The sequence below is a fragment of the Dreissena polymorpha genome, chromosome 7, assembly GCF_020536995.1.
Source record: "Dreissena polymorpha isolate Duluth1 chromosome 7, UMN_Dpol_1.0, whole genome shotgun sequence".
Taxonomy (NCBI): domain Eukaryota; kingdom Metazoa; phylum Mollusca; class Bivalvia; order Myida; family Dreissenidae; genus Dreissena; species Dreissena polymorpha.
In genome coordinates, this window is record NC_068361.1 from 92,473,761 (window position 1) to 92,493,896 (window position 20,136).

General features: G+C 35.5%; 1 protein-coding gene across 20 annotated transcripts in view; it reads left to right on the forward strand.

Annotated features, from left to right (window-relative positions):
- LOC127837082 (neurogenic locus notch homolog protein 1-like) overlaps positions 1-20,136 on the forward strand; it is a 394,957-nt gene that overhangs the window by 241,522 nt on the left and 133,299 nt on the right. For 4 of the 20 annotated variants that reach the window (XM_052363900.1, XM_052363899.1, XM_052363901.1 and 1 more), the window contains exons 2-6: positions 211-264; positions 1,136-1,355; positions 4,358-4,459; positions 5,167-5,199; positions 5,594-5,737. The exons of the other annotated variants lie outside the window; for them this stretch is intronic. In XM_052363900.1, coding sequence (XP_052219860.1) covers positions 211-264; positions 1,136-1,355; positions 4,358-4,459; positions 5,167-5,199; positions 5,594-5,737 — 553 coding nt within the window. The remainder of the gene's footprint in view (positions 1-210; positions 265-1,135; positions 1,356-4,357; positions 4,460-5,166; positions 5,200-5,593; positions 5,738-20,136) is intronic. 20 annotated transcript variants of the gene reach the window in all.

Sequence of the window (20,136 nt, forward strand, 5' to 3'; positions counted from 1 at the left end):
TGGTGAAGCTGAAGTCGCCCTTTGTTTATATGTGTACGCTAGCATTGGCGCACGCATATACGAACGAATATCCAATCATACTTGCCTGTATACGTGGTTATACGCCTATGAAAACAAAATCATTACACCCGTGCAAGCACCCTCGAATATATACTTGCTTAAATGGTGGTTGTAATTGACCTTTATTTTTTTTAATTTGTATCATTGCAGGACAACACCGCCTCTCAAGGCATCCCAGAACAAAGGAGGCAAAAGAGGCGATTCGTGAGTAATTTAATGATTTCTTATAACATTATTAAGATATTATTTACTTTGGCATCTGTGTCTTTCGAATCATGTAACTAATTGGAGCATTGAGCGCGTGGGATGATCAAATGCCATTGAACTTTAAAACTATTTAACTGGTCTTAACTCGATTGTATCGGTGACCACGGGCTTACATAAGAAACACTCTATTCCATTATCTGGCAACATTAAGTACTTCGTGTTTTGAAAATAGTTTGTGTCTTGATTGGACCGCCAGATGTATACTATATGAGCCTCGCTCATAATTATTGAGATTTATGTTCTCAATTGTATACTGTGTAAATGATATGATCAATATTTTATGTAAGTATGTCACCATTACAACATGTTAAAACTATTGCAAGGGAAAGATCCCCGATAATGTTGAAGAACTTCAGGTCTAACCCTTTTTCCATTATGTATCTATGTACCAATGTATATATTTGTACAATGTCATTACTTGGAAATAAAATATGTTTAAAGTATATTAGCCTCGCTCTGGGAAAATGGGGCTTAAAGTATGAGCATCAAATGTCTTCCCGTATTAACCAGTGCCTTTCGCATAGGCTAATTAAGGACGACATTTTCGCTTTAACGGAATTTTTCGTGTAAATGAAGTCTCTTCTAACCCAATATCCAGTGTAGGCGGACAATGTCGTCCCTGATCATGAACACCACTTTCCGCATTCTTGGTAGTTTCCGTTTGAAGGATTTTTTTAACGCAAAAATCCAGTTAAGGCGGAAAGTGTAGTCCTTGATTAGCATCCGTTGCATTCACCTGCTTATCTGGAACGACTCTTTACGCACATGCATTTAGCCCAGAAAACAAGGCTCCAATAATTCATTTCAGTGTCAACAAGCCAACTGCAAGTACGTCACCTGTAGGGAGTTACTAGTAATTGCCTTTGGCCTAGGTGTGATTGTGGTCTTGGTCCTATGCGCGATTGTCGGACATTATAAAAACAATGGTTCGCAGAAAGAGCGAGATAAATCCGCAGATGCACAGCCCACTTTGGCTTTGGTCGCCGATAACAGTACACTTATTGGACCCGATACGCCGGAATATATCAGTAAGAAGTTGTTGATTTATTCACCGTTGCCGCTTGACTGAAATTCATTGTATTCCATATTTCTTGCTATAATTAAAGCAACGGGAAATTTGAACACTAAAGGAAACACGTGAATGCATGCTTATAACAGTTGCATTTCAAAAGTGTTGTGGTATTCGCGGTTCCATGACGTAAATTTATGTGTAATAAAACCTTATCTCAAGATAAGGAACACTTTCTTGCTACTTTTATTTATTGATTAAATATGTTCTAAAATGTAAGTATGCGTGACTTTATCTACAATATTTCATGTGTGCAATGTCCAATACAAATCGATGCGTTTAGACGTTATAAAACATTTTCATTTTTAAATAATGTAGTACTGTAAATATATAAATGCTTCCAGGATTTTATTTTAAGTTCTGTTTAAAACCATATTTATTAATATTGAGCAAGCCGCGTCTTCCCTATGCCGATATCATTCTTATCCGATATATGTCAATAGCATAATAAATTAACAATGCATTCCCTATTTATCGAACAAATGTTTAAGTGTTACAGATCGCAAATCAATAGTCAGTCAATTCAATCACGAGGCACTTATATTTTATTACCCGCGTCTTGCGAAACTAGGTCTTATGTCGCATGCCATTGAGCAATTAGGCAAGGAGCATATGTCATAAGACCCATTTTTGCATGACTTGACTCATACAATCTTAAAATACACGATTGTAGATGCTGTTTGTTATATTTTATTGGCGTCGCCCTGGAGGGCGGCGTCTAGTATGTAATGCATTTTTTTCGCTTATGGGAGGAGAAGTTATTTTACGGATCAATGTATATATTTTTGTTTTAAGAATATCTTGCATAGTGGTGACTGTTTGTGTAAATTAGTGTAAATAAGTACTGCATTTGTGCCTATTACAATTATTACAACATTTATTGCCAATAATGCAAAGCTAATTGTTTTAATTACTAACTGATCCACAACTGATCCACAACTGATCACAGGGGAAAGATCACAGGGACTGGGTAAATACGCGAAAATTTCTGGTTTTGTATAAAAACAAATGATGTTTTGTATAAAAACAAAACATAATCAAAATATATTTATTTTGTGGTTTTTCTAATTTGCTTATTTAGTGGAGAATCAATGTAGTACGATATTTGACGACCTATCGCGCAAGCAAGTTTATTGGAAGGCGTAGTGGTACGAAAACGTACAATGTATAAGTTTATTAATAGACATATAATAACGATCGCTATACACAACTTCACCAAATAGCAGTACATAAGTGAATGTCAGCCAGAATAGCTTAGTTGGGAGAGCGTTAGACTGAAGTTGTTTACGCAACAGTCATCTAAAGGCCCCAAGTTCAATCCCGGATTCCGGCACGAACGGAACAGTTCGGCGGCTGACAATTTTTTCAGTCAGGTTAATAAATATAATAAAGCTTTATTTTATGTAGACATTTTAAATCCATTTTACTACTATTGGACAATTTTATTAAAATTAATGGATGCAACGTGGTGACAACGTTAATTTAAAATTTCTTTAATCACTTAAATATCTTATAAAAAATACACGTGTTTTTATATTAACAAATAAATGCAAACAACACATCTATAATCCATGTATTTTTATGGTTGTCTATCATAGGCCTATCCCTACCACATATAGAGCGCGAAGCGCGATACGTATTATTGATTGTAACAATGAGTTGCGATAAAGGAAGCAGCCGCTTATCAAGGAGGAGCTGTGTCCCAGCAACCCGTTTTCCTAGAGTAAAGCACTCCTCGGAGTTTTTTTTAAGAACCTCATATAGAGCGCGAAGCGCGACACGTATTACTATCAAGGTGGTATGGGCCCTTTAGCATTATCCGACCATTACGTCCATAGTTATCTTCCTAAGAAGTTGAGAAATTTTGAAATCCTTGTTCGAAGTCCAAAATTTTCATCCGATTGTTCCCAAACTTTCACAGGTTTTTTTTATCAATAAGGACCCAACCCAAACTCTATATAAGCAATATCGGACCATAAGTCCAGAATTATGTCTCTTTGAATTTAAAAATAAAAGTGAAAAACTGCTTGGTTAGGTGATTATGTCAACATTTTTCATCAGATTCTTTCCAAATTTACAGTGTCTTCATATCAATGAGCATTTTTACCTCATTTAAAGAGAAACATCGGGAAAATAAGTCAAGCATTTTTTCTATTAAATTTGACAAAATAAACAATTTCAACTTGTTTAAAAGATTTCACAATTTTCGTCTGAATCTTTCCTAACTTGTTAAGTGTTTTTATATCAGTATTACTCGAACCCTATTGAAAATGATGAGCATCGGAGCAATAAATCTATAATGACCTTTTACTGAATTTCACAGTATTGTGTAATGCAGCTTCTTTATACAATTTACAGTTTTCATTATTATTTTTTTTAAACTTTTACAGTGTTATAATATCAATGAGTACTCAACCCCTATCGTAAATGAGCAACGTAAGAATAAGTTCAGAATCATCTCCCCTTGAAGTTGAGAAAATTATGAAATTACGCTTACAAGATGAGGCAGATTTTTTTGAACCTACACAGTTCTGTTCCATTAATGAAAACTGCACACGGATACCAGTAAAAAAGAAAACCAATGCAAATAAAATGGTCTAAGAAATATTTGTGGGTTACAACACGAAATCATAGATAATGATTATTTGGGGGTTATAACACAACATCATAAATAATGGTTATTTGGGGGTTATAACACAAAATGATAGATAATGGTTATACCAGTATATTTTTCTATTTTGTTTAAAATAATCGGCCAATATATTAATATTCACAGTAGAAAAAAATCGTTCAATGTAACTTCATTGAGTGCCTTTTCACTGAAATTTCCGACGCCCTTTGATGCTTTGCATCAATACTTATCTTGTTGTTATTGTAAAACAATTAATATTAGTTATTTGCCTAATTGTTGAAAAACATTTAAATGTTCATGCATCTACAGGGTTTATAATTCTATTTCAGAATACAGTATCGACGTTAAAGGGAGTTTGTGTAAAGGAGTTAACTGCAGGCAGTGCAAATTGACTATAAATGCCTCTGTTGGAGCATTAAAACATTCTGAAGGTATGACAAACGATTTTCTGTTATAAATAATTTTAACCGAGGAAGGCTCTTATTATAGAACATGGCGAACCTAAACATTTGTTATAAATATTTGCAAAATCGACTCTATATTACTTAGATTGAACATAATAAACATGTCAATCGCAAAACATATCATTTAGGATGAACATGTTTTATACTGTGTACTGCAAACTTATATTCTTATGTTATGTACTGGATTTGAAAATTTTGAACGAACCAAAAAGTTAACATCTTGCCAATGTCCGCGATTGATGCAATTAAAAGATCATGCTTTACTACATATTGTTGTGTCTAATGGATATCATTTTGGTAGAACCTGATACAACTTCCTGGTGCAATGTTCACTTGATGAAATTTGTCAAGAACATTTATGAAATGACTGGTATATCTCATTTAAAAATCAATTAAACATGATAAGCAGCAAAAATAAAATATTGTTATATCTGCCTTTTTATTTAACGTATTATAGATGTTTTAACGATGATAGATATATTTACTCAATTCATTATCGTTGAAAAGGCATCTAGTCGGGTCAATATCTGAAAAAATACCACAACCCCCCCCCCAAAAAAAAAAAATTGTAACAAAAGGTATTTTAACTGATCACGGTAGGGTAGAATGTCCTATCTAACATACCTTGCGATGCATACCAGAATAGTACAGTCATTCATATTTAATAATTGCAGGTAATCATTGCCAGCTCTATAAATACCATACAGGTATGTTTTGAGTGATTATCTTTCTCTATGTAACATTAATGTGTTTCTTAAGTTGTTTTGATTTAATAATCTTTGCGCTGAAATTATTGCACAAAATTTAAATAAATGATGCAATATAAAATTAGGGATAGCTCATGCACGAGGATTTAGATAAATTTAACATAAATATCTGTTTGCCATTTTTATATCCAGGACAACATTTTACTCAAGGACAAATCATCATTGTTATCAGCATAACATAACGATTACAAATAATAATCAATATAGTTATCCTAATTATGATACATAAAATAACGGTGATAATAAAATGTAAAATATGTTGTTCTGGTTAAAATATTACTTAGTAGGTAATGTTGTTAATCTGTCATTACCATTGTTATATTTATGTTATTAGGTTATCGCGACTGTGCCGCTAATTCTAGCTTAGGATGCATCGGTCAGTGTATGGACTGCAACGGCACGTGTAGGAACTACAGCAGCATGGTTCAATATCTGGGCAAACAATCACCTTGCACAGAGGATATAGACACAATTAAGTGTAAGCCTCGCTATTTGATTGCTGCTATGCAATGTAAATAGTTTCGTCGCTTTCGTTTTTTTGAAACGGATCTGCTTAAAAAGATATCTACTGACGTTGAGCTATTTTTATTTTTTATTTTTACGGCCATTATTAAAGTTGATTGGTTGACATTTAAACTAGTACCAAAGTACCTTAAACTACAGCCTATAGCCTCTTCCGGCGTTCAAGGGGTGATATTTTTGAGTCGCGTTCTGAGAAAACGGGACTTAATGCAAGTGCTTAAAGTGTCGCAAAACATTAGCCTGTACAATAAGGGACATTACTTTCCACCCAAACTGGATTTTCGCTTAGAAGATCTACTTGTAAACGAAACATTCCGTAAAATCGGACACATGCTAATCTGGGACGACATTTTACGCACACTTCACGCACACTTCACGCACACTTCATGCACTCTTCATGCACACGTTAAGCACATTCGTTATGAACAGTTTTCCCACAAAGTCGCTCATTTTACAACTGGGATGCATTTTGTTCCTTTCCTTCAGGTTGCAAGTTGCTGCATATGCTTCCGGATAATAACTGTCGCAACGGCGGGAACTTATTGTGCGAAGATGATATGAACAAACCAAAATGCACGTGTCCGGTGGGGTGGACCGAAGACACTTGTGAGACTCGAATAAATGAGAATGTAAGTTAAGGAAACCAGTCTGAATCTAGTGATGCTTGTGACAATACCATTTATGAGCATCCCTCTGGGCAAACGGATCTTAATGAATGTGCGTAAAATACCGTCCCAAATAGGCCTGTGCAGTCCGCACAGGCTTAAGAGGGACAACACTTTCCGCGTTAACTTAATTCCGTTTAGACGAACACTTCTTTAAATGAAAAAAATGTCATAAAAGCGGAAAGTTTCGTCACTGACTATCCTGTGCGGACGTCACAGGCTAATCTCGGGCATAACTTTACGCACATATGTTGTCCCATAGCGAGGCCTATTGCAATCGATTGTCTGAAAGCTTTGGACAACGAGTGTAAATAGTTCACTAGGATTGTTTCATAGATCCTGTTTAAATACAAACATGATCTTCTCTGCTACTAATTTTCTAAGTGTTGGCCTGGGTTCATGCCAGACAGTAACCTTTGATGCGTTAATATTAGTGTATGTTAGTCATAGCATGTAGGTTATTATCGGGTACCGAGTGTTGGCCTGGGTTCATGCCAGACAGTAACCTTTGATGCGTTAATATTAGTGTATGTTAGTCATAGCATGTAGGTTATTATCGGGTACCGAGTGTTGGCCTGGGTTCATGCCAGACAGTAACCTTTGATGCGTTAATATTAGTGTATGTTAGTCATAGCATGTAGGTTATTATCGGGTACCGAGTGTTGGCCTGGGTTCATGCCAGACAGTAACCTTTGATGCGTTAATATTAGTGTATGTTAGTCATAGCATGTAGGTTATTATCGGGTACCGAGTGTTGGCCTGGGTTCATGCCAGACAGTAACCTTTGATGCGTTAATATTAGTGTATGTTAGTCATAGCATGTAGGTTATTATCGAGTACCGAGTGTTGGCCTGGGTTCATGCCAGACAGTAACCTTTGATGCGTTAATATTAGTGTATGTTAGTCATAGCATGTAGGTTATTATCGGGTACCGAGTGTTGGCCTGGGTTCATGCCAGACAGTAACCTTTGATGCGTTAATATTAGTGTATGTTAGTCATAGCATGTAGGTTATTATCGGGTACCGAGTGTTGGCCTGGGTTCATGCCAGACAGTAACCTTTGATGCGTTAATATTAGTGTATGTTAGTCATAGCATGTAGGTTATTATCGGGTACCTAGTGTTGGCCTGGGTTCATGCCAGACAGTAACCTTTGATGCGTTAATATTAGTGTATGTTAGTCATAGCATGTAGGTTATTATCGGGTAAATCGTCGGTGGTGCATACTATTTATTACCATTTTTATATTGTTTTATATTTTTATGGTGACTGTTATTTTGTCGATCTACATTTTCCAAAATTGCGTGTCTATTATAGATATATTGCTTAATTAACATTTAAACGTCAACTGTACCTCATTTTATGAGGAAGACAAGCCAAATCCCAATTGACATTTACTACACAAAAATCGAAACGGTTGTTTACGTTGCGCGAAAATGCGGGTTTCTTCAAACTTTTTTGAGAACACACACGTTTGTTTGGTATCATTGAAATCTAAGATCAACTTTGCTATAGAAACGAAAAAATGTGTAAACCATTGTCGTTCGGGTTCTAATAAGTCACATACTTCGGCTTTCGCTCCTTTCTTTTTAAGCATATATCAAGTAATTTTTAAAAGCTTTTCTTCAAACAACATGTGCGTGATGCGTGCATATAAATCAGTGTTTATGTTTTATCTGTTTGAAATGTAACATATATGATACCTTTAAAAAGTTTAGTGCGACTATGAGAAACGGATACAGGAACAGACACATCTTTTTGTTTAGGCAGATAGTTAAAACTAGTAACCATCCATTGTTAAGAAGAGAAATATCCATCCGATGATGAGGACACTCGTAAACTTTGCAATGGCTGTCTTTTTCAACCCAAACATTCAGTATCCTTTATGTTTGAATTATCATCGGAATCCGAAAATGGTTATTTTGTCTTATGCGGCCAGCATAGCTCCAGATCAACCTGCGTATCAGTCCACTTATGAGACCACAAAACCTTGCGTGACTTCATACCGGACAAGGTAGCTCCAGATCAACCTGCGTATCCGTCCACTTATGAGACCACAAAACCTTGCGTGACTTCATAGCGGACAGCGTAGCTCCAGACAAGCCTGCGTATCCGTCCACTTATTAGACCACAAAACCTTGCGTGACTTCATAGCGGACAGCGTAGCTCCAGACCAGCCTGCGTATCCGTCCACTTATGAGACCACAAAACCGTGCGTGACTTCATAGCGGACAGGGTAGCTCTAGATCAACCTGGGTATCCGTCCACTTATAAGACCACAAAAACTCGCGTTACTTCATAGCGGACAGCAGATCAACCTGCGTATCCGTCCTCTTATGATACCACAAAACATTGCGCGGTTTCATAACGGACAGGGTAGTTCCTGATCAACCTGGGTATCTGTCCACTTATTAGACCTCAAAACCTTGCGTGACTTCATAGCGAACAACGTAGCTCCAGATCAACCTTTGTATCCGTCCACTTATAATACCACAAAACCGTGCATGACTTCATAGCGGCCAGCGTATCTCCTAATCAACCTGCTTATCCGTCCACTTATGAGACCACAAAACCGTGCGTGACTTCATAGCGGCCGGCGTATCTCCTAGTCAACCTTCGTATCCGTCCACTTATGAGACCACAAAACCGTGCGTGACTTCATAGCGAACATAGCTCCTGAACAGACTGTGCAACTGCGCGGATTGATCTGTAGCTTCGCTGGCCGAATAAGACATAACACCCATTTTCGCATGACGCGGGTCGATTCAATTAATGCTACGTGATCAGGATGCGATTTGCAAGTGCGATGATTTGAAGCTTTTGTAGAATCATTTTATGAATATGTATACAAATATGTTGTTCAAAGCGTCTGTACTCTTCGAAACCTTCAATGTTACAACTTAATTATATAATCCGCTGTTTTAGGTGACCTGTAAATGCTTCAAGACCGACATCACGTGGAACTCTTTCTGTGGCGAAAATGATATGTACAACTGTACCGACGACGACAGGCCGGAAAACTGGACAGAGTGCCGACATACCATTGAGAGGGTGACGTTCAGTCGATGTGTTTGTGAAAAGTCTGAAGGTAATTTCTCGTTTGGCGACTGCTTTGCTAAAATATTCTAGCATTCGTTTGTAACATTCTACATAAGTAATTTATGTAAGTTGTATCAACGTAGAGGGCTCAACCTATGTCGTCTGTATTTTCTAAAGATTTATATGTTTTATATGTAGGGTTTAAAGTCTACGTTGTATTTCATATCTTTTTAGTACACCACTCTACGACATCCTTACAGGAATGTTACAAGGAGGAGATTTCTGTCCTGAACCAAGAGGCTTTAATCCAATCAAAAATTACATCTTCCACTCATTTGTCGTCAAATGGTAAAGTGTTAATTCTTATAGTTTAATATCATTAAAAATTGAATTGACTTTAACTGAACTGTTTTTCCTTTGCTTACACAAAAGGTTTATCACTATGCAGCATTTTAAAATCATTAAATGTGATACAAATCATTACGTTAGTTGTATTAAAGGAATATTATATCTTATTAACGTATTCATAACGTAAAGAAAGTGCAATACATTCACATTTTTCACTAAAGTGAACATATCTCCCTTAAAGTTGTTTAGTTAATCGCAATCTACTATATTAAACCACTTTTTAATTGCTCTTTGAGAAAATGGGGTGTTATGTGCGTAAAGTGTCTTCCCAGATTAGCTTGTCAAGTCCGCACATGTATTAAGCCCAGTTTTCTCAGAACACGACTCATTGCACTCTGAGAAAATGGGGTGTTATGTGCGTAAAGTGTCTTCCCAGATTAGCTTGTGAAGTTCGCACATGTATTAAGCCCAGTTTTCTCAGAACACGACTCATTGCACTCTGAGAAAATGGGGCGTTATGTGCGTAAAGTGTCTTCCCAGATTAGCTTGTGAAGTTCGCACATGTATTAAGCCCAGTTTTCTCAGAACACGACTCATTGCACTCTGAGAAAATGAGGCGTTATGTGCGTGAAGTGTCATCTCAGATTAGCTTGTCACGTCCGCACATGCATTAAGCCCTTAATCAGACCGCTTCACAATTTAGTAAATATGTTGCCATTTTTCCAGGAGCTGCAATGGTCTCGAGGAGTGCAGCCATCACATTCACCTTTCCATTAATACTAATATACAGTATACTGTTTCAAGCCAACCATTATATCTGAAAACGGCATGTTATCACAGAGGGCTGGAACGGTGTGGGGATAGAACTGAAAACGGCATGTTATCACAGAGGGCTGGAACGGTGTGGGGATAGAACTTAATTTGATTAACTTGAACACTCAAAAATTGACATTTTTGATCACTCGGTCGAGGAGTCGCAACACAGCGAACACCAACACCGTATAATTGTCAAAACAACTTGACAAAATGATGTCGCTCACCGCGTGTATTGAAAGCATTTAAGCGAACACGCTCTACTTGTGATATTGCGAAACGATATGTAGAAACATCGTGCTGTGCTCGGCGTGATTATTTCCGCAGCATTTTTAATTTTTGGCAAGCGTGTATGCTGCGGGCAGCAAATACGATGGTCAAGTGGTCCATACTATAGTGACCGCGTTTTGCCTTCGGGGGAGCTGGTAACAGAGTGCGCATGCGCGTGGAATCCACGACACGCAACTAACGATCATGACAAAACACCTTGTGTCATGTCATTCTTGTTTTAGACGGATTAAATATTGTGTGCAATCTTCAGTTGCATGACCAGATCAACTGGACAATTTATAATGTTTATGTTCAGTGTACGTGCGTACATTTAGTATACATGGTAAGTTATGTTCTTCTTCTTTTAGGACCTCTTTAAGTACGATGATTATTGTATAGTATTAATTGTGTTCGCTATGTAATGAATCGTTGAAATACAGTTACTGATCCCAATAATTACGTCATTTTCCTTTTGTGAACATACAAATCCACATTACGTTGTGCCATTGTTCTCCCATTACCCTAACCAAAGATCGTTTTTTACACATGTGTACGCCATTGTGTTTAATATATCCGTTTGCAATTTAGACGCGTAAGAATCTGTATAATAGAACCTTTGTTTTACTCACCATATTTCTAAGTTTGACTAAGATTACTTACCTTTTGACGTCATCGCCTCACTTTAGTCAAGCGCTCGTAAATGAGTGCGATCCCTCACTTTATATTACTCTTCACTCTACGCTGATTGTGGCATCGCTAAACATTAATTTTTTTAAATTGTTGCAAAAGTGATACGTTTGCTATAATAACGCGCCTATTAAGTGCAAAAAAGTTTCACTTCATAAAATATTTGTTTACAACTGTAGAAATAGGATATAAAAAATCTTCAACAAAACTGGCAACATAGCTTTTTAACCTTTTTTTTTCTTTACATTTAATAGAAGCATCCCTCCCCACCCCCTCCATCTTACTCAAAATCGTTGTTGTTTTTTGTCTGCTACAGTACCTCCCTTATTTCACTGAACTATTTCAACGTTGGTAATAAAAGTTACTGCTTTATTGATTCGATATCTAGCTTAATTCCAGAAGCTATGCGTTAATCACTTAACCATTTATCCATAGAGTACTTTTGCGGGTAAAAAATCGTGAAGCCTCTTTTTTGTTTTTGTATATATTTTTTTAGAACTGTCTAAAAATAGAGTATTGTTCTTAGGGCTGTTCATTGCAGTTTTATGTCTGTCATTTGTTTATAATTATGATATATTTCATTATTAATGTGCATGCATATATGAATATTTATGTTTTGTTCGTATTGCTTAAGATGGAATATGATGTCTTTGTTGTAAATTGAATTATGTTAGAAGACCTTGTTGAAAATAAGAAATGTATTATATAAATTGCATAGTATGTAACTTCATCTGATGTATTTCTTAACAAGACTATCTTCTATAAATAAAGATTTTATAATTAGTATTATTGTTATTATTATTATTATTATTATTATTATTATTATTATTATTATTATAATTTTTATTATTATTATTACTATTATTATTATTATTATTATTATTATTATTATTATTATTATTATTATAATTATTATTATTATTATTATTATTATTATAATTATTACTAGGTATTTGCGTCACATAAAACAACATGTCTAGTGCAGTAGTCTGGTTCCTAGCTTCGATTGTAAACAAAGGGGCAGGTAATCCAGACTATAGTGACAGCGGATATTTTGGCGTTATATTCTTAAGGCTCAAACACAAAATTGTGTCTGTTTCATGTTACTTTACCAACTACATCATTAGCAATCTGATGAACTGTTTGCGCGGTTGTCCGATGTTGTGTCAATAGGAATGTTGTTTTATAGCCCCTACTTATTAGTAGATGCGAGGGGTCTTATAAATTAGCCCTTGTTCATCTGCCTGTTAGTTCTTCTGTCAGTCGGATTTTTGCGCGTTCGTAAGACAAAAATAATTGTGCGCAACAAGTACACCTACATTAACCAGTAAACAGCATAAGAATGTGCGTTCGTGTTTTTAAGTGCTCTATAATTTATTTCCCGAAATTCCAAAAACATGAGATTTTAACTTAACGCGCCGAAATCGAAAGTTGTAATGCTTGTTATAATGAAACTTTACCAATGCATCAACCATCAGATTAAGTTCGATACCTGGTATTAAACATAACTTGTTAACAAAACCGGACTGCGACGAATCAAAACGCCTTTTCACATGTTGCCGTGGTGATGGTGAACTATACATGGGTGCTTTGATTAATTTCTTTGGCATTGTTTGAATGTTTAAAGACATTATGGATCTTCCGAGACCGTATTCACGCCGGGTATGCGGATACTTTGATAACAGATGGCACTTCAAAACCAGATAACAACATAAGCCACGCGCGAGAGTTGAGTTCTTCAGCTTTTTTGCATTTATGTTCTGTTCTTTTGGTTTACAGACACGTAACATTGTTTGATCGATTAATGGTATAGTACTTCGTATTGCGGAGCAAGAAATTCGTGAAAAAAAACAGTGGATTATAAAAAAAGAGATAACATTGCATCGATAATCATCATGAATTCGATGATCAGTACGTATGTCAACAAAACAAAAATACTTGGAAATAAATCAAGAACGTGCCAACTAATCAAAATAAAAGATCAATATGTCCATTAATGTTAAAACATGTTAAATTTTGTTAACTAACGTATTTGAGGAAATTCAAATGTTTTAAGAGTCGGATGCCAAATGTTCATGGACACTTCTTTTACTGATCATCTAAAAAAACAATGGCACTTCGATTCCAGATAACTCGACACTTTTTACCAGATATAAAACACTGTATTTAGTGAATCAGAAATGCATAATTCGCTGTGGAATACTGTTATTATAGTATACTGCGAAAGTAACGCAAATAATCGATAATTTAGCGAAAACGTATATTACCAACATAGCGTTCAAACCAAAGATCTATCAAAAATCTTTGCATCCACATTTTTAAAATAATTATTCTAAAAATATTATTTTCCTGATTAAATTCAAATTTTATTTTCATTTGAAATATTCAGAGACTAAAATGTCGTCCAAGATAAGCCTGTGCAGACTGCACAGGCTAATACGCGATGATATTTAACGCATTTGCCTTTAACCTGTTTTTGCCAGAGCGCAACCATTAAGGACATAATATACCCATGAAGACCAATTTGAGCTTTATGCGTAATATACAGATGAATTAAAGGGACCTTGTCTCAGATTTTGACATAGATTGAAGTTTTCCATTAACTGCTTTGTATTGATAAATGAAAACATTGGATCTAAAAAGCTTCAGTAAAAGCAATAATAAAATTAAAGAAAGGAAAAAGTAACCCTCAATTGGGCTAGAACCACTGACCCCTGGAGTAAAAGTCTAACGCTTAGACCACTCGGCCATCCGTGCTCATACAATCATGATGTATTCTATACTTTATGTAAGCAATCATCGTGGTGTCACAAAATATAACGACATCAACAGACCTCTCCAAATTACTAGTATTCAATCTTTTAGCGTTGCAACGCTTTATAATTTTCAGGTTTTTGAACCGTCACAAGATGCATATAATGGATATTTAAGAGCATGGTAAATGTTCAGTATTAGTGTTTCCTCACAAATATCAAACTACAACGAAAATTTGCGAATCTTAAACATTTATTTTTATTTCGATATACATGTTAAAAAACTCTTATATCTAGTAGGTATTGCATGGCACGTGTTTTATGTTCATCTGCTCGTTGGTATGTACATTTTCAAAAAGTAAAATGACTCTAAAAGTACCTAACCAAATAAACGTGGTATTCATATAAAAAGAGATATCATTATTATGCATAACTCTTTATCTATCCATTTGTCTCATGATATCATTATTATGCATAACTCTTCATTTATCCATTTTTCTCATGATATCATTATTATGCATAACTCTTTATTTATCCATTTGTCTCATGATATCATTATTATGCATAACTCTTTATTTATCCATTTGTCTCATGATATCATTATTATGCATAACTCTTTATTTATCCATTTGTCTCATGATATCATTATTATGCATAACTCTTTATTTATCCATTTGTCCCATGATATCATTATTTTGCATAACTCTTTATTTATCCATTTGTCTCATGATATCATTATTATGCATAACGTTTTATGTATCCATTTGTCTCATGAAATCATTATTATGCATAACTCTTCATTTATCCATGTGTCTCATGATTGTGATTTATGAACGCATTTTAGTAGATAATGAATTAATTAAAAAATAATACATTGACATTGACGCGCGTGTATAACTCTCTTTCAATTTTAAATCTGAACGAATATAAGAACATGATATCGGTTTAAAGCGTATATTATTTTAAATGAAATTTGTCATTGATGTTTTTAAAAATCGTCAAGTATTTCTCGTGCAAAATTCAAGTAACGGGAAATGTTCAAGTAATTCACACCAGAGCGGAAATGCCGAGGGAAAGCATTTTATCGTCATCAAATGCACTTAAAATCGACTGGTTAACGTTTACAAACATTTACAACGTTGCTAAACGTGCCAATGTCTATGTAACAAACTATATATTAAAGGTACCTTAATAGTTAATGTATCGGAGTTTAAAATTTTTGGTTTTGATTAATTATTTTGTTTGATTTTAAACAACGCATTTTCTTATACTTTCAGATTAGCATGGCCACATTGCTGGGGCATGTCATGTCCTTAGTCCTGGATAACAGCAGTAAAGTAGACAATCTCATCCCCTGTTACCGAGGCGACGACTTCATGGAAGACGAACTGACACTACGTGAACACAACTCGTCATCTCCCGAGACGTTTGCTACGGAATATGTTGTCTCTATGGATACTGACTATTCTGTTACGACTGCGCTTGGACCTCATCCGGTTTCGGTGCGACGACGGAAGTCGCGTACAAGTTCTCTGCAGGCGTATTCGAGATAAACCAGCCTATAACGCTTGTTGCCAAGGACTCTGTGAAACCCAAGAAAACTAACTCGTTTTCTATAGATTACATTCTAGGAAACAGGACGTCCGATACTCCGACAGTGGACAGTGCGTCTCCATCGTGGTTAGCAAATGCTTGTGTTAATTCTTCGATGCAAACGCCCGACTGGAAAACATGTAAAAAAATTATACCCGATGGAAAAATCATGAACCGGAACAGGACAGACTCTACTTGTGCCACGCTTGTGACGAGTTATGTGAAAACGAGACCGAGACAGCCGGGCACCAGAGGGAACATGCCGACAACAGGGATCACTGCTTGCTAAAGGAACCCCTATTCTCCAAACACGGATACACCAGTGTCCACCAGAAAACATCGTATTCAAAACGACTGAAGTGTGGATTGTGTGACAAGATCGTGACCAGTGACTTCTTACGTCGCCATATGCGCGCGCATCATTGTAACAAGTGCGATGTGTGTGAAGTCAATTGAGAAGTAACTCAAACATTAAGAAAAATATTCGCGCCCATGCGGAGCCTATGTCAGTGTCGTGTGAGAAATGTAATTCGAAAGCTGGAAGCAGACGAGTTTTGACCGTCCACAATTTAAACGTTCATCGCCAAACATTGTGCAAATACTGTGGACTGAAGTTCAACAACAAGTACGCATGCGCACAACACGAACGCTCGCACACTGGAAGAAAGCCTAACGCATGCCAAGCTCCCGGATGTAGTAAGACGTTCGCGCAGGACTTACAGCTCCAGCTTCACTCCAAAGTACATTTCTGAATTGTGATTGAACAGTAAATATATGATTTATGTAGACACAGTAAAATTTAGTGTCTACATTTGTCTCTAACTGTTGTTTTAAGTGCTACTATTCTAGTGCTTGTTGTTGTAAAATTGTTCAGCATTAAATAGTTTTATAAATATATAAATGTGCAAGAAGATACCTTTACCTTATTTAATACTGCATTTTGTATGAGCGTGTTGTATACGTTATATATAATTAGGACATAGAAATTGAAATGTTACGATTCTTTTTTATCAATTCCCTTTTTTTTAAAGAAAAATCAGAAGCGTTAAGAGAGACAAGATCGTTTAATAAAAGAAGTACGCCATGGCATGACTATATAGTTTATATTACAACTACACGACCTTTTAAAAAATCGACATATTTGATAACATCTGACAGTTGGGCAATTATAGTTTACTATTAAAATGTAAACACACATTTAACTAAAAACTATTTGAGACAAAATAGTCAATGAATCAATAGCAAATATCTTTTTAATATTTCTAATTTTAGTAACAAGAATTTTGCACAGATTCTCAAAGGTGTCACTAAATGAAAATTAAGTAAGTAAACTATACGAATTTGAACGAATCTTAAATCTTAATGATTATACAAAATTTATTTTAGAAAAAAATGGACATGAGCTTGGTTTTAACATTGGACCTCTAGAAGCCAAAGCTGACTAGCTACCACTACACGACGCATGCTTTTGTTTTAAGGACTTGGTTTGAGCGCTGTGTCATTATTTAAAGTTTTCGCAATATTATCGACGAATATCATTGCTTTCGCTTTATTATTTTTCCGATTCGATTAAAGTATTTCAATTGGACATACGTTTTGAAAATTGTCCTTTATGCGATGTAATATTTTGCGTCTTTAAATAAAATGCGAGATTTTTTTTCGGCATAGCTGTTCAGCTTTTCACATGAATTGACCATTATCAACACGCTTTCCTCATCAAACGCTCGTTTTAGGTTACAGTATACTGAATAATCGTGACATACTGTCTAAAAAAATATCATACTGTAGTTGACTCGAAGGCGTTTTTACACTTTAAACTATTCTAAGGATTTTATCTTTAGGAGATATTGGTAGGGCGTGAATAGGTTTTCACTACTAAATCCCTGAAGAAATGATAAACTTAAAGACCTATAGTAAAGCATTGCACTGAAAAAGGTAACATTCCACTTGTCGAATAACCCACAGTAAGTTGTAAAGATGCGTGTTATCAAATCACTCGTGCTTCGCACTCGTGATTTAATTCCTACGCATCTATACTCCTTACTGTGGGTTATTCGACAACAAACCATGGTAGAAAAATATTATTTCTTAATTCTAACACGGCACGCGATTTGTTTTCTATATTCAAAGAAGGAAATAAAGTGTGGGTTATTCTACAATAATGTATGGGCGGAGCTTAATGTTTCGAAAATAGTTCCGAATAAATAACGAAAATATTGCAGTAAAATGCACGTGCTAAAACCCGCTGTAAGAGAAATGTAATAAATGTAGCATGTATATAAATGTACTGTAACAACAAATTGTATATTTGGTGATAAGTGGCATAACCAAGCCTACAAAGAATGCTATTTGTTAGGAAACGTACTTAAATAAAAATTTATAGCATGTCAGCTGTTCAGTAGCATCAATAAACATGACGTCATTTTGTTTGTTGTTCTCTATGAAAGTGATGTCATTTGCAACATATTTATGAATGAAAATGACGTCATATGTTTGTACAATTCAATGACGTCACTAAATAATGAACTTTGTACTAAGAAGGGCAGAGTATTGAAAAATATAGTTCATGTCCAAAAGCTTGAACTAAATCAATCAGAATCGTGTTATACTAGTAATCGAAATAATATTTTTCTATGATGGTTTGTTGTCGAATAACCCACAGTAAGTTGTAAAGATGCGTGTTATCAAATCACTCGTGCTTCGCACTCGTGATTTAATTCCTACGCATCTATACGCCTTACTGTGGGTTATTCGACAACAAACCATGATAGAAAAATATTATTTCTTAAGTATATTATGACCGTATTCGTCACCCTAAACCGCGAACGAATTAATAAATTGTTTCCGGAACGGGCTACATGTTACTATACTGGCTGTTCATATTTTTGTCTTTTGCGTCTGTATTTAAATTTTCCTTTTTCCTAGAATCAAACTGTATATTTACCATCATCGGATAAATATGAACATAATTAATAGAGCAACTGTAAAAATAATGAACGCTATTTATACATGTCAGTGTTAATAGCTACTCACAGCTTATGTTATTTTGGTAATATGCCTTCCCGATAATATGCCTTCCCGATAATATATAAAATAGTGTACGTATTGCATTGTTTTGTATGTGTTTATTGTTTATTAACGTATTGTGTACACATTACTCAAATGAATCGGACGCAATTGTAGATTGTCTTTCTCGAACAAATTCCCCTTTGTATAGTGTATTATATTAACAAAAATTTCTTCGGTTAATTATAAGTATAACATTTACCCTTTCATTTGACACATCGCAATAAATTTTGGCCCACTAACATCGCAGATTTTCAGGGTCAGTACTCGTTCAGTAAATCGTCAGTGGAAGACATAATGAACTATCGATAAATAAAAAATAACCTATCTGTGAATGCTTCTTATTTGAATTGTGAGCAACAGAAGTACATAAATAGTATACTGTCGCGATAAACGGAAAATCGGTGGTAAAATGGGGGCGAAGGTGGGGGGGGGGGGGGGGGGGGGGGGCATGGGTTTCGATTCCCACTGTGGTAGCGTTCTTTAGATCTCATTCAAAGACAAAAAGTGGTTCTAGGCACAGGAAACGGACTCGATAGCGTTTCATGTAAGAAGTAAGTACTTCTTATGCAATCGAGCTAAAATAAATAAGTTTAAACAAGGTGAGCAACATATATTCAACAATTTTGAATAAACTTGGATAATGAACACCATCTGTCTTGTCGAAAACTGGCCGATCATTACATACGAACACTGACGTTAAAGGTTATGATAACCGCCTTACCGGTAATCGCAGGTCAAAAACGTTTAAAATCTCTAAATGGGGCCTTTTTACGTTTTGGTAAATTGTCAAAATTAAAAAAAAAGTTTCAGATTCGCTAATTTTCGTTTAATTTATGGTATTTGTGAGGAAATAGTAATACTAAACTTTTACCATGCTCTTAAATGTCTTTTATATGTATCTTTTGATGATTTGAAAACCTGAAAATTATAAAGCGTTGCAACGCGAAACGAATTAATGATTTGGAGAGTTCTGTTGTTGTCGTTTATTTTTGGGAAACTACGATGATTGCTGATGTAAGTATACATCCGCTCATATCATGAGCACGGATGGTCGAGTGGTCTATGCGGGAGACTTTTTACTCCATGCCTCCAGGGGTCAGTGGTTCGAGCCAAGTTGAT